The sequence below is a fragment of the Oncorhynchus masou genome, chromosome 6 (genome assembly GCF_036934945.1).
Source record: "Oncorhynchus masou masou isolate Uvic2021 chromosome 6, UVic_Omas_1.1, whole genome shotgun sequence".
NCBI lineage: Eukaryota > Metazoa > Chordata > Actinopteri > Salmoniformes > Salmonidae > Oncorhynchus > Oncorhynchus masou.
In genome coordinates this window covers 77,346,238-77,361,700 of record NC_088217.1, presented here as the reverse complement: position 1 = coordinate 77,361,700, position 15,463 = coordinate 77,346,238, and the positions used below count along the sequence as shown (strand labels likewise).

Below are 15,463 nucleotides of genomic sequence, written 5' to 3'. Positions count from 1 at the left end.
TGGTGAGAGGGTAGTAGAACTGGAGACCAGTGTCATTGCTCGGTGTAGATTACTAGATCTATATACGTCTCTGTAATATATATCAGTTGTATTTTGGCCCTGTCTGTCCTCTCCCTCCAGCGATGAAGTTGATGACAGCTTTGGTGAACGTAGCGTTGAACCTCAGTATCCACCAGGACAACACCCAGAGACAGTATGAGGCTGAGAGGAACAAGATGGCTGGAAAACGAGCCAATGAGAAGCTCGAGCTGCTGCTGCAGAAGAGGAAGGAGGTACGTGATTGGTCTGCTGGTGGTTGGAGGAGGGGCTAGGATCCAACATCTGTCATTCCTCTGAAACGGACCTTCACACACTCTGACCTCCTGACTGTCGTTCCCCCACAGCTCCAGGAGAACCAGGATGAGATTGAGAACATGATGAACTCTATCTTCAAAGGAATCTTTGTCCATCGCTACAGGTACACACTCACACACACACACACACACACACACACACACACACACGAAGTAGTGATGATGACTGTGTTGGGATGTGTTTCAGGGATGCTATAGCTGAGATCAGAGCTATCTGTATTGAGGAGATTGGAGTTTGGATGAAGATGTACTCTGACGCCTTCCTCAACGACAGCTACCTGAAATATGTAGGATGGACCTTACACGACCGGGTAGGCGCGCGCACAACATACGCACACACACAGGGGCATGCACATAGACTTACACTCTTTGTCTCTCTCCTCTCTCTCTCTGTGTCTCCCCTTTCTCTCTCTCTGTGTCTCCCCTCTCTCTCTCTCTGTGTCTCCCCTCTCTCTCTCTCTGTGTCTCCCCTCTCTCTCTCTCTCTGTGTCTCTCCTCTCTCTCTCTGTCTCTCTCCTCTCTCTCTCTGTGTCTCCCCTTTCTCTCTCTGTCTCTCTCCTCTCTCTCTCTGTGTCTCCCCTTTCTCTCTCTGTGTCTCCCCTCTCTGTGTCTCTCCTCTCTCTCTCTATGTCTCCCTCTCTCTCTCTCTCTCTCTCTGTGTCTCCCCTTTCTCTCTCTGTGTCTCCCCTTTCTCTCTCTGTGTCTCCCCTTTCTCTCTCTGTGTCTCCCCTTTCTCTCTCTGTGTCTCCCCTTTCTCTCTCTGTGTCTCCCCTTTCTCTCTGTGTCTCCCCTTTCTCTCTCTGTGTCTCCCCTTTCTCTCTCTCTCTCTCCCCTTTCTCTCTCTCTCTCTCTCTCTGTGTCTCTCTGTGTCTCTCTCTCTCTCTCTCTCTCTCTCTCTCTCTCTCTCTCTGTGTGTCTCCCTCTCTCTCTCTCTCTCTCTCTCTCTCTCTCTCTCTCTGTGTCTCCCCTCTCTCTCTCTCTCTGTGTCTCCCCTCTCTCTCTCTCTCTCTGTTTCCCTCTCTCTCTCTCTCTCTCTGTGTCTCCCCTCTCTCTCTCTCTCTCCCTCCTCTCTCTCTCTCTCTGTGTCTCCCCTCTCTCTCTCTGTGTCTCCCCTCTCTCTCTCTGTCTCCCTCTCTCTCTCTCTGTCTCTCCTCTCTCTCTCTGTGTCTCCCCTCTCTCTCTCTCTGTGTCTCCCTCTCTCTCTCTCTGTGTCTCCCCTCTCTCTCTCTGTGTCTCCCCCTCTCTCTCTCTGTGTCTCCCCCTCTCTCTCTCTGTGTCTCCCTCTCTCTCTCTCTGTGTCTCCCCTCTCTCTCTGTGTCTCTCTCTCTCTCTCTCTGTGTCTCCCCTCTCTCTCTCTCTGTGTCTCCCCTCTCTCTCTCTCTCTCTCTGTTTCCTCTCTCTCTCTCTGTGTGTCTCCCCTCTCTCTCTCTCTGTGTCTCCCATTTCTCTCTCTTGTGTGTCTCCCATTTCTCTCTCTGTGTGTCTCCCATTTCTCTCTCTGTGTCTCTCCCCTCTCTCTCTCTGTGTCTCTCCCCTCTCTCTCTGTGTCTCTCCCCTCTCTCTCTCTCTGTGTCTCTCCCCTCTCTCTCTCTCTGTGTCTCTCCCCTCTCTCTCTCTCTGTGTCTCTCCCTCTCTCTCTCTCTGTGTCTCTCCCTCTCTCTCTCTCTGTGTCTCTCCCCTCTCTCTCTCTGTGTCTCTCCCCTCTCTCTCTCTGTGTCTCTCCCCTCTCTCTCTGTGTCTCTCTCCCCTCTCTCTCTGTGTCTCTCTCCCTCTCTCTCTCTGTGTCTCTCCCCTCTCTCTCTGTGTCTCTCTCCTCTCTCTCTCTGTGTCTCTCTCCTCTCTCTCTCTGTGTGTCTCCCCTCTCTCTCTCTCTGTGTCTCCCCTCTCTCTGTGTCTCCTCTCTCGCTCTGTGTCTCCCCTCTCTCTCTCTCTGCGTAGCAAGGTGAGGTCCGTCTGAAGTGTCTGAAGGCTCTCCAGAACCTGTACACCAACAGAGAACTGTTTCCTAAACTGGAGCTGTTCACCAACCGCTTCAAGGACCGCATCGTGTCCATGACTCTGGATAAGGAGTATGACGTGGCTGTGGAGGCTATTAGACTGATCACTCTCATCCTGCAGTACGTATCACACACACACAAACCTCACGGTTTTGAGTCACGGATCGGATCACTTTTCGCTTCCGCAACAAAAAGGAGACAAATAACTTTTTTTCCATTTATTACTGAAAGAACACTTCAAGTAAGGAACTTTTCAGTGTTTAAATAAAATGTTCAATACTCAATTGTTAAATTAAAGTGCAATATGAGGCATGATAGCTTCTTCCTTTGGACAATAGTGAATGTAAAAATAGCCCGTGTCCACGTCATTAAACAAAAGTAAACAAAGAAAGCAAAACAGATCTGAGTTTATAACTTCACATTATTCTTCTAAAAGATGAGGATGTCTGGGGAGAGGGGAGACCTCTTTACAGTCACTATGTCCCCTGCCGTGGAGAACACCCTCTAGCTTGGAACTGAAGTGCCAGGCCCAGCCAGGTAGCATCTTGCCATCATAGCAATGTGAGGGTAGTTCCACTCCATTGCTTTTCCACCATGTCAGTGGAATGCTGCTTTCTGCCTGGTAGGATGTCACCTCCTCTTTGATGGTGTTGGCAAACGTCTTGCCTGTGTCCTTGCTCACAAAGGTCTCCCCGAAAAGCTACTTCATGGCCGAATGATTTTGTGGAGGAGATGCCTCTGAGTCTGGCCCTGTCAGCTCTGTGCCTTGACCCTGCAGAAAAAATAACTTGATCTGTTAAAACTAACTCATTATTTATTTTCATATTTCATAGAACTATAATTGTCAATAACATTTAATAAAAGCTATTTATTCCAAGTTAACAATGGATTTCTAACATCAATAGTTTAGACTAGAGGTCGACAATTCTGATTTTTCGATACCGATTATTGGAGGACCAAAAGAGCCGATACAGATTAATCGGCCAATCTTTATTTATTTATTTATTTGTAATAATGACAATTACAACAATACTGAATGAACACTTATTTTAACTTTAATATAATACATCAATAAAATCAATTTAGCCTCAAGTAAATAATGAAACATGTTCAATTTGGTTTAAATAATGCAAAAACAAAGTGTTAGAGAAGAAAGTAAAAGTGCAATATGTGCCATGTAAGAAAGCTAACGTTTAAGTTCCTTGCTCAGAACATGAGAACATATGAGAGCTGGTGGTTCCTTTTAACATGAGTCTTCAATATTCCCAGGTAAGAAGTTTTAGGTTGTAGTTATTATAGGACTACTTCCCTCTATACCATTTGTATTTCATTAACCTTTGACTATTGGATGTTCTTATAGGCACTTTTTAGTATTGCCAGTGAAACAGTATAGCTTCCGTCCCTCTAGTTAGCGCACGCTAACTTGCTAGCCATTTCACTTCAGTCACATCAGCCTCATCTCGGAGTTGATAGGCTTGAAGTCATAAACAGCGCAATGCTTGACACACAACGAAGATCTGCTGGCAAAACGCACGAAAGTGCTGTTTGAATGAATGTTTACGCACCTGCTTCTGCCTACCACCACTCAGTCAGATACTTAGATACTTGTATGCTCAGTCAGATTATATTCAACGCAGGACACGCTAGATAATATCTAGTAATATCATCAACCATGTGTAGTTAACTAGTTGTGATGATTGATTGTTTTTTTATAAGATAACTTTAATGCTAGCTAGCAACTTACCGTGGCTTACTGCATTCGCGTAACAGGCAGTCAGTCTCCTTGTGGAGTGCAACGAGAGAGAGGCAGGTTATTGCGTTGGACTAGTTAACTGTGAGGTTGCAGGATTGGATCCCCCAAGCTAACAAGGTGAAAATCTGTCGTTCTGCCCCTGAACGAGGCAGTTAACCCACCATTCCTAGGCCGTCATTGAAAATTAGAATGTGTTCTTAACTGACTTGCCTAGTTATATAAAGGTATATAAAAAAATCTTCTTTTTTTTTAAATCGGCGCCCAAAAATACAGAGTTCCGATTGTTATGAAAACTTGAAATCGGCCCTAATTAATCGGCCATTCCGATTAATCGGTTGACCTCTAGTATAGACTAATATTAGACTGCAGTATATTTTTAATATTTAAGTAATTCATTCTTGTTTTTTTTTACCTCTTCAGTGGCCACAATCTCAGTGGTGCGATCACGGTTTGTCCTCCTGTAGGGCAGGGTCGAGGTGAGACGGCCTTGCAGCCGACAGGGCCTTGCAGCCGACAGGGCCTTGCAGCCGACAGGGCCTTGCAGCCGACAGGGCCTTGCAGCCGACAGGGCCTTGCAGCCGACAGGGCCTTGCAGCCGACAGGGCCTTGCAGCCGACAGGGCAGTAGATCTATGAAGGTAGTCCTGCACATTAGGGGGGTACCTGGGTTTCAGGTCCTCTCTAATGGCAGCCTTGACATCTCTAGTGATGGTGCTGTTTTCCTCACTTGGGACCATGGGTTGTAGAATCCTTGTTTTCAGAGGATCGTGGACACGGGTTTGACCACCTGGAGGACCTCCTGCCACTTTCACGTCATCAGACAGATTACTTTTTTTCAGGGTCTTGTCTGTCAGTGCAGAGTATACAGCTGCCTGCTACTCAAGATGGCTCTCCAACATGTCATAAGTGGAGTTCCATGTTGTTGTGACATGGTGTATGAGCTTGTGGGTCGGTAGCTGGAATATTTCCTGCTTGGTCTTAAGCACATGAGCGGCTGTTGTGCTTCGGTGGAAAAAGGAAACCATCTTCCTGATCCTCCCAACGAGGCGGTTCATCTGGTTACCTGAGGTCCATCTGGTTACCTGAGGTCCATCTGGTTACCTGAGGTCCATCTGGTTACCTGAGGTCCATCTGGTTACCTGAGGTCCATCTGGTTACCTGAGGTCCATCTGGTTACCTGAGGTCCATCTGGTTACCTGAGGTCCATCTGGTTACCTGAGGTCCATCTGGTTACCTGAGGTCCATCTGGTTACCTGAGGTCCATCTGGTTACCTGAGGTCCATCTGGTTACCTGAGGTCCATCTGGTTACCTGAGGTCCATCTGGTTACCTGAGGTCCATCTGGTTACCTGAGGTCCATCTGGTTACCTGAGGTCCATCTGGTTACCTGAGGTCCATCTGGTTACCTGAGGTCCATCTGGTTACCTGAGGTCCATCTGGTTACCTGAGGTCCATCTGGTTACCTGAGGTCCATCTGGTTACCTGAGGTCCATCTGGTTACCTGAGGTCCATCTGGTTACCTGAGGTCCATCTGGTTACCTGAGGTCCATCTGGTTACCTGAGGTCCATCTGGTTACCTGAGGTCCATCTGGTTACCTGAGGTCCATCTGGTTACCTGAGGTCCATCTGGTTACCTGAGGTCCATCTGGTTACCTGAGGTCCATCTGGTTACCTGAGGTCCATCTGGTTACCTGAGGTCCATCTGGTTACCTGAGGTCCATCTGGTTACCTGAGGTCCATCTGGTTACCTGAGGTCCATCTGGTTACCTGAGGTCCATCTGGTTACCTGAGATTCCCCCTTGGGATGCTAAATTGATCACATGTGCAAAGCAAGCTATCTGCTGCCCCAGTCCAGCCTATCACTGCATTTACAGTGGGGCAAAAAAGTATTTAGTCAGCCACCATTTGTGCAAGTTTTCCCACTTAATATGAGAGAGGCCTGTAATTTTCATCATAGGTAGACTTCAACTATGACAGACAAAATGAGAAACAAAATCCAGAAAATGACATTGTAGGATTTTTAATGAATTTATTTGCAAATTATGGTGACAGAGGCAACAGAGGATGCCTTGGATAATTCGTCGACAATTTAGATATTTGTTCATAAAGACCGGGCACGATCTCCATACTGAAGTGGCTCAAGCACTTTCACCGTATGTTTAAACCCTTTGTTTTCCACAACAGAGTTTGGCCTCATTTCTGCAGTGATAAACATCCCAGTAGATTTGGTGATGACTTTAGTAGTGCTGATTCTGCAGCAAAGGGCTGCTTAAATGCCGCGGTGAGAAGTTGTCTCTTGGCTGAGTTGGTTCCCGTCACTGACACACCAGGCTGCTGATGCTTTAAATGTGTGGCCACGCTCCATGTATTTCCCTGATCATACGTCTTTCTGTGGCTCAATGCCTACACACCGTAATGGTGTTGTCTGCCACCCTTCTTCCGTCATCATATTTGACAGGGAGGCCTAAATGATCCCATACATGAGACTTAAATGAAGCGGGAGGCTTTTCCAGTTCTTCAGCTACTCCCACTTGCCATGTCTGTCACTGTCACCTTATTTCTTCTTTGCTTTTTGCAACGCGAGCATCCAAGAATGATTCGTTGGGATTCAACAGTCCCCGTTCACGTGAACAGTACACACAACTGTTTAAAAAATGAAAAAAATCTAATCAACCTTCAGGCTTCAGAGTAAAACACAGCATCTGTCATCGTCTATCTTTTCACTGCAATTCTGCATCGAGATTTAGGGAATTATGACTTTAAAAAGTAACAGAGGCAGTGAAACTGTATTTCACACTATGATGGTTAAACTTTGCAATTGATCCACGGTTCACATGTGTGTCGAAGCGTGGGGGGTGATCCGTACTGACCAACTATGGTCCGTTACACAACTAGTATCAACACACGCACACACACACACACGTTTACATATCAGCATACACACACACACACACGCTTACATATCAACACACACACACACGTTTACATATCAACACACACACACACACGTTTACATATCAACACACACACACACGTTTACATATCAACACACACACGTTTACATATGAACACACACACACACACACACACGTTTACTTATCAATACACACGTTTACACATCAACACACGTTTACATATCAACACACACACACACACATTTACATATCAACACACACACACACACACACGTTTACATATCAACACACACACACGTTTACATATCCACACACACACACACACACGTTTACATATCCACACACACACACACACACACACACGTTTACATATCCACACACACAAACACACGTTTACATATCAACACACACACACACACACGTTTACATATCAACACACACACACACACACGTTTACATATCAACGCACACACACGTTTACATATGAACACACACACACACACGTTTACTTATCAATACACACGTTTACACATCAACACACACACGTTTACATATCAACACACACACACACACATTTACATATCAACACACACACACGTTTACATATCAACACACACACACGTTTACATATCCACACACACACACACACACACACACACGTTTACATATCCACACACACACACGTTTACATATCCACACACACACACGTTTACATATCCACACACACACACACACGTTTACATATCCACACACACAAACACACGTTTACATATCAACACACACACACACACGTTTACATATCAACACACACACACACACACGTTTACATATCAACACACACACACACACGTTTACATATCAACACACACACACACACACACACACGTTTACATATCAACACACACACACGTTTACACATCAACACACACACACACACGTTTACACATCAACACACACACACACACGTTTACACATCAACACACACACACACGTTTACACATCAACACACACACACGTTTACACATCAACACACACACACACACGTTTACACATCAACACACACACACACACGTTTACACATCAACACACACACACGTTTACACATCAACACACACACACACGTTTACACATCCACACACACACACACACACACGTTTACACATCAACACACACACACACACACGTTTACACATCAACACACACACACACACGTTTACACATCAACACACACACACACACGTTTACACATCAACACACACACACACACGTTTACATATCAACACACACACACGTTTACATATCAACACACACACACACGTTTACATATCTACACACACACACACACGTTTACTTATCAATACACACGTTTACACACGTTTACATATCAACACACACACACGTTTACATATCAACACACACACACACACACGTTTACACATCAACACACACACACACACGTTTACGTATCAACACACACACACACACGTTTACGTATCAACACACACACGTTTACGTATCAACACACACACACACACGTTTACGTATCAACACACACACACACACACACGTTTACGTATCAACACACACACACACACACACGTTTACACATCAACACACACACACACACGTTTACACATCAACACACACACACACGTTTACACATCAACACACACACACACACGTTTACACATCAACACACACACACGTTTACACATCTACACACACACACACACGTTTACTTATCAATACACACGTTTACACATCAACACACACACACACGTTTACGTATCAACACACACACACACACGTTTACGTATCAACACACACACACACACGTTTACACATCAACACACACACACACACGTTTACACATCAACACACACACACACACGTTTACACATCAACACACACACACACACGTTTACACATCAACACACACACACGTTTACACATCTACACACACACACACACGTTTACTTATCAATACACACGTTTACACATCAACACACACACACACGTTTACGTATCAACACACACACACACACGTTTACGTATCAACACACACACACACACGTTTACGTATCAACACACACACACACACGTTTACGTATCAACACACACACGTTTACATATGAACACACACACACACACACACACGTTTACTTATCAATACACACGTTTACACATCAACACACGTTTACATATCAACACACACACACACACATTTACATATCAACACACACACACACACACACACACGTTTACATATCAACACACACACACGTTTACATATCCACACACACACACACACACGTTTACATATCCACACACACACACACACACACACACGTTTACATATCCACACACACAAACACACGTTTACATATCAACACACACACACACACACGTTTACATATCAACACACACACACACACACACGTTTACATATCAACGCACACACACGTTTACATATGAACACACACACACACACGTTTACTTATCAATACACACGTTTACACATCAACACACACACGTTTACATATCAACACACACACACACACATTTACATATCAACACACACACACGTTTACATATCAACACACACACACGTTTACATATCCACACACACACACACACACACACACACGTTTACATATCCACACACACACACGTTTACATATCCACACACACACACGTTTACATATCCACACACACACACACACGTTTACATATCCACACACACAAACACACGTTTACATATCAACACACACACACACGTTTACATATCAACACACACACACACACACGTTTACATATCAACACACACACACACACACGTTTACATATCAACACACACACACACACACACACGTTTACATATCAACACACACACACGTTTACACATCAACACACACACACACACGTTTACACATCAACACACACACACACACGTTTACACATCAACACACACACACACGTTTACACATCAACACACACACACGTTTACACATCAACACACACACACACACGTTTACACATCAACACACACACACACACACGTTTACACATCAACACACACACACGTTTACACATCAACACACACACACACGTTTACACATCAACACACACACACACACACACGTTTACACATCAACACACACACACACACACGTTTACACATCAACACACACACACACACACGTTTACACATCAACACACACACACACACGTTTACACATCAACACACACACACACACGTTTACATATCAACACACACACACGTTTACATATCAACACACACACACACGTTTACATATCTACACACACACACACACGTTTACTTATCAATACACACGTTTACACACGTTTACATATCAACACACACACACGTTTACATATCAACACACACACACACACACGTTTACACATCAACACACACACACACACGTTTACGTATCAACACACACACACACACATCACACACACACGTTTACACACACACACACACGTTTACGTATCAACACACACACACACACACGTTTACGTATCAACACACACACACACACACACGTTTACATCATCAACACACACACACACACGTTTACACATCAACACACACACACACACGTTTACACATCACACACACACACACACGTTTACACGTTTACACACACACACACACACGTTTACACATCTACACACACACACACACGTTTACATCAACACACACGTTTACACATACACACACACACACGTTTACGTATCAACACACACACACACACGTTTACGTATCAACACACACACACACACGTTTACGTATCAACACACACACACACACGTTTACGTATCAACACACACACACACACACGTTTACGTATCAACACACACACACACACGTTTACGTATCAACACACACACACACACGTTTACGTATCAACACACACACACACACGTTTACGTATCAACACACACACACACACGTTTACGTATCAACACACACACACACGTTTACGTATCAACACACACACACACACGTTTACGTATCAACACACACACACACGTTTACGTATCAACACACACACACACACACGTTTACGTATCAACACACACACACACACACGTTTACGTATCAACACACACACACACACACACGTTTACGTATCAACACACACACACACACACACGTTTACGTATCAACACACACACACACACACACACACACGTTTACATATCAACACACACACACACACACACACGTTTACGTATCAACACACACACACACACGTTTACGTATCAACACACACACACACACGTTTACGTATCAACACACACACACACACGTTTACGTATCAACACACACACACACGTTTACGTATACACACACACACACACGTTTACGTATACACACACACACACGTTTACGTATCAACACACACACACACACACACGTTTACGTATCAACACACACACACACACACACACACGTTTACGTATCAACACACACACACACACACACGTTTACGTATCAACACACACACACACGTTTACGTATCAACACACACACACGTTTACGTATCAACACACACACACGTTTACATATCAACACACACACACACACGTTTACATATCAACACACACAAACACACACACACGCGTTTACATATCAACACACGTCTGCCATTTCACACATACTCGTATAATGGGACCCTGTTTGCTTATTGTAACGGTTTGGGATTGGCTGCCCCCTTTTAATGTCACTAGTTGTGATTGGTTGTTCTAGGGGCAGCGAGGATGCGTTGTCCAATGAGGACTGCGAGAATGTCTACCACCTGGTTTACTCCGCCCACAGACCTGTCGCCGTGGCAGCAGGAGAGTTCCTGCACAGGAAGTGAGTCTGCCTGCCTGTCTGAGTGTTGGAATCCAACCCATAAATCCATTCAGCGATTATTATTGGCTGATATTGACCTTCTCCAGTAACATTCCACTTTGTGTGCAGGTTGTTCAGCAGGCATGACCCCCAAGCAGAGGAGGAGTTGGCTAAGAGGAGAGGGAGGAGCAGCCCCAACGGGAACCTCCTCCGCATGCTGGTGCTGTTCTTCTTGGAGAGTGAGCTTCATGAACATGCAGCCTATCTGGTGGACTCTCTGTGGGAGAGTTCTCAGGAGCTGCTGAAGGACTGGGAGTGTATGACTGAGTTACTGCTGGAGGAGCCTGTACAAGGAGAGGAGGGTGAGATATCTTTACCATAACTCACTGGTTAAGTCCCGGTGTCTGTTTGTTTACGTCCCGGTGTCTGGTTATAAAGAGTTGATTGACAATCAGACGGTGATCTCTCTCCTCATTGTCATCTCCCTCTCATCACAGTGCTGTCAGACAGACAGGAGAGTTCCCTGATAGAGTTGATGGTGTGTACCATCCGGCAGGCAGCAGAGGCTCACCCACCCGTCGGCAGGGGCACTGGGAAGCGTGTTCTCACGGCGAAGGAGAGGAAGACTCAGATAGACGACAAGAACAAACTGACAGAACACTTCATCATGGCCCTGCCCATGCTCCTGTCTAAGTACCAGGCCGACTCTGAGAAGGTGGCTAACCTGCTACAGATCCCTATGTTCTTTGATCTGGATGTGTACAGCGCTGGGCGTATGGAGAAGGTAAGGAGTGTGTGTGTGTGTATGCTCGGTTTGTGTGTGTGAGAGGCCAAGTTAATGTTTTTGTGTGTGACGTTTTCTTTATGGGTGACTGTAGTTACTGACCTCTCTCCCTCCTTCTCTCCCTCCCTCCCTCCCTCCTCTCCCTCCCTCCTTCTCTCCCTCCCTCCTTCTCTCCCTCCCTCCTTCTCTCCCTCCCTCCTTCTCTCCCTCCTTCTCTCTCTCTCTCCTTCTCTCTCTCCTCCTCTCTCTCTCCTTCTCTCTCCTTCTCTCTCTCTCTCCTTCTCCCAGCACCTAGATGCCTTACTGAAGCAGATCCGCCTGGTGGTGGAGAAACACATTGAGACAGACGTGCTGGAGGCCTGCAGTAAGACCTACAGCATCCTGTGTTCTGAGGAGTACACCATCATGAACAGAGTGGACATTGCCCGCTCGCAACTCATCGACGAGATAACGGACCGCTTCACACACTCCGTAGAAGATCTGCTGCAAGAGGCCGAGGAGGCCGACGATGACGACATCTACAACGTTCTGTCTACCCTCAAGAGACTCACGGCCTTCCACAAGTAAGACCGTCCTTCCTCTCTGTCTCGTTTCGAGTAGAACCCTCGCTCCCTCTCGCCGTCCCTCGCAGTAAGTCATGAATATAAAGGTTCTCCCAGGATTCTGACTGGTGTGTGTGTGTGTGTTCCCAGTGCTCATGACCTGACGCGGTGGGACCTGTTTGGTAGCTGCTACAGGTTGTTGAAGGCTGGTATTGAGCAGGGGGCCATGCCAGAGCAGATCGCTGTCCAGGCCCTGCAGTGTTCCCACTACTCCATACTGTGGCAGCTGGTGAAAATCACAGAGGGAACTCCTAGTAAGGAGGACCTGGTGGCTCTGAGGAGAGTGGTGAAGTCCTTCCTGGCTGTCTGTCAGCAGTGTCTGTCCAATGTCAACACACCTGTCAAAGAACAGGTACGAACCAGTTTGCACCTGTCAGACCAGTCTCGCTCCACTTAGACCAGTCTCGCTCCACTTAGACCCGTCTCGCTCCACTTAGACCCGTCTCGCTCCACTTAGACCCGTCTCGCTCCACTTAGACCCGTCTCGCTCCACTTAGACCCGTCTCGCTCCACTTAGACCCGTCTCGCTCCACTTAGACCCGTCTCGCTCCACTTAGACCCGTCTCGCTCCACTTAGACCCGTCTCGCTCCACTTAGACCCGTCTCATTTACATTTACATTTAAGTCATTTAGCAGACGCTCTTATCCAGAGCGACTTACAAATTGGTGAATTCACCTTCTGACATCCAGTGGAACAGCCACTTACAATAGTGCATCTAAATCATTTAAGGGGGGAGAAGGATTACTTATCCTATCCTAGGTATTCCTTGAAGAGGTGGGGTTTCAGGTGTCTCCGGAAGGTGGTGATTGACTCTGCTGTCCTGGCGTCGTGAGGGAGTTTGTTCCACCATTGGGGGGCCAGAGCAGCGAACAGTTTTGACTGGGCTGAGCGGGAACTGTACTTCCTCAGTGGTAGGGAGGCGAGCAGGCCAGAGGTGGATGAACGCAGTGCCCTTGTTTGGGTGTAGGGCCTGATCAGAGCCTGGAGGTACTGCGGTGCCGTTCCCCTCACAGCTCCGTAGGCAAGCACCATGGTCTTGTAGCGGATGCGAGCTTCAACTGGAAGCCAGTGGAGAGAGCGGAGGAGCGGGGTGACGTGAGAGAACTTGGGAAGGTTGAACACCAGACGGGCTGCGGCGTTCTGGATGAGTTGTAGGGGTTTAATGGCACAGGCAGGGAGCCCAGCCAACAGCGAGTTGCAGTAATCCAGACGGGAGATGACAAGTGCCTGGATTAGGACCTGCGCCGCTTCCTGTGTGAGGCAGGGTCGTACTCTGCGGATGTTGTAGAGCATGAACCTACAGGAACGGGCCACCGCCATGATGTTGGTTGAGAACGACAGGGTGTTGTCCAGGATCGCTCCAAGGTTCTTAGAGCTCTGGGAGGAGGACACAATGGAGTTGTCAACCGTGATGGCGAGATCATGGAACGGGCAGTCCTTCCCCGGGAGGAAGAGCAGCTCCGTCTTGCCGAGGTTCAGCTTGAGGTGGTGATCCGTCATCCACACTGATATGTCTGCCAGACATGCAGAGATGCGATTCGCCACCTGGTCATCAGAAGGGGGAAAGGAGAAGATTAATTGTGTGTCGTCTGCATAGCAATGATAGGAGAGACCATGTGAGGTTATGACAGAGCCAAGTGACTTGGTGTATAGCGAGAATAGGAGAGGGCCTAGAACAGAGCCCTGGGGGACACCAGTGGTGAGAGCGCGTGGTGAGGAGAGATTCTCGCCACGCCACCTGGTAGGAGCGACCTGTCAGGTAGGACGCAATCCAAGCGTGGGCCGCGCCGGAGATGCCCAGAGCTCTGTTCTGTGAGCTCGCAATGAGTCGTCGAGCCACGGAGCGGGAGGGGAGGACCGAGCCGGCCTGGAGGATAGGGGACATAGAGAGTCAAAGGATGCAGAAAGGGAAGAGAGGAGGGTTGAGGAGGCAGAATCAGGAGATAGGTTGGAGAAGGTATGAGCAGAGGGAAGAGATGATAGGATGGAAGAGGAGAGAGTAGCGGGGGAGAGAGAGCGAAGGTTGGGACGGCGCGATACCATCCGAGTAGGGGCAGTGTGGGAAGTGTTGGATGAGAGCAAGAGGGAAAAGGATACAAGGTAGTGGTCGGAGACTTGGAGGGGAGTTGCAATGAGGTTAGTGGAAGAACAGCATCTAGTAAAGATGAGGTCGAGCGTATTGCCTGCCTTGTG

General features: G+C 46.9%; 1 protein-coding gene across 1 annotated transcript in view; it reads left to right on the top strand.

The window, feature by feature from the left end:
- LOC135542699 (cohesin subunit SA-1) overlaps positions 1-15,463 on the top strand; it is a 50,712-nt gene that overhangs the window by 23,500 nt on the left and 11,749 nt on the right. The window contains exons 7-15 of the mRNA XM_064969832.1: positions 121-272; positions 384-457; positions 541-664; positions 2,292-2,470; positions 11,797-11,904; positions 12,013-12,245; positions 12,381-12,667; positions 12,956-13,230; positions 13,360-13,621. Of these exons, the coding sequence (XP_064825904.1) occupies positions 121-272; positions 384-457; positions 541-664; positions 2,292-2,470; positions 11,797-11,904; positions 12,013-12,245; positions 12,381-12,667; positions 12,956-13,230; positions 13,360-13,621 (1,694 nt within the window). The remainder of the gene's footprint in view (positions 1-120; positions 273-383; positions 458-540; positions 665-2,291; positions 2,471-11,796; positions 11,905-12,012; positions 12,246-12,380; positions 12,668-12,955; positions 13,231-13,359; positions 13,622-15,463) is intronic.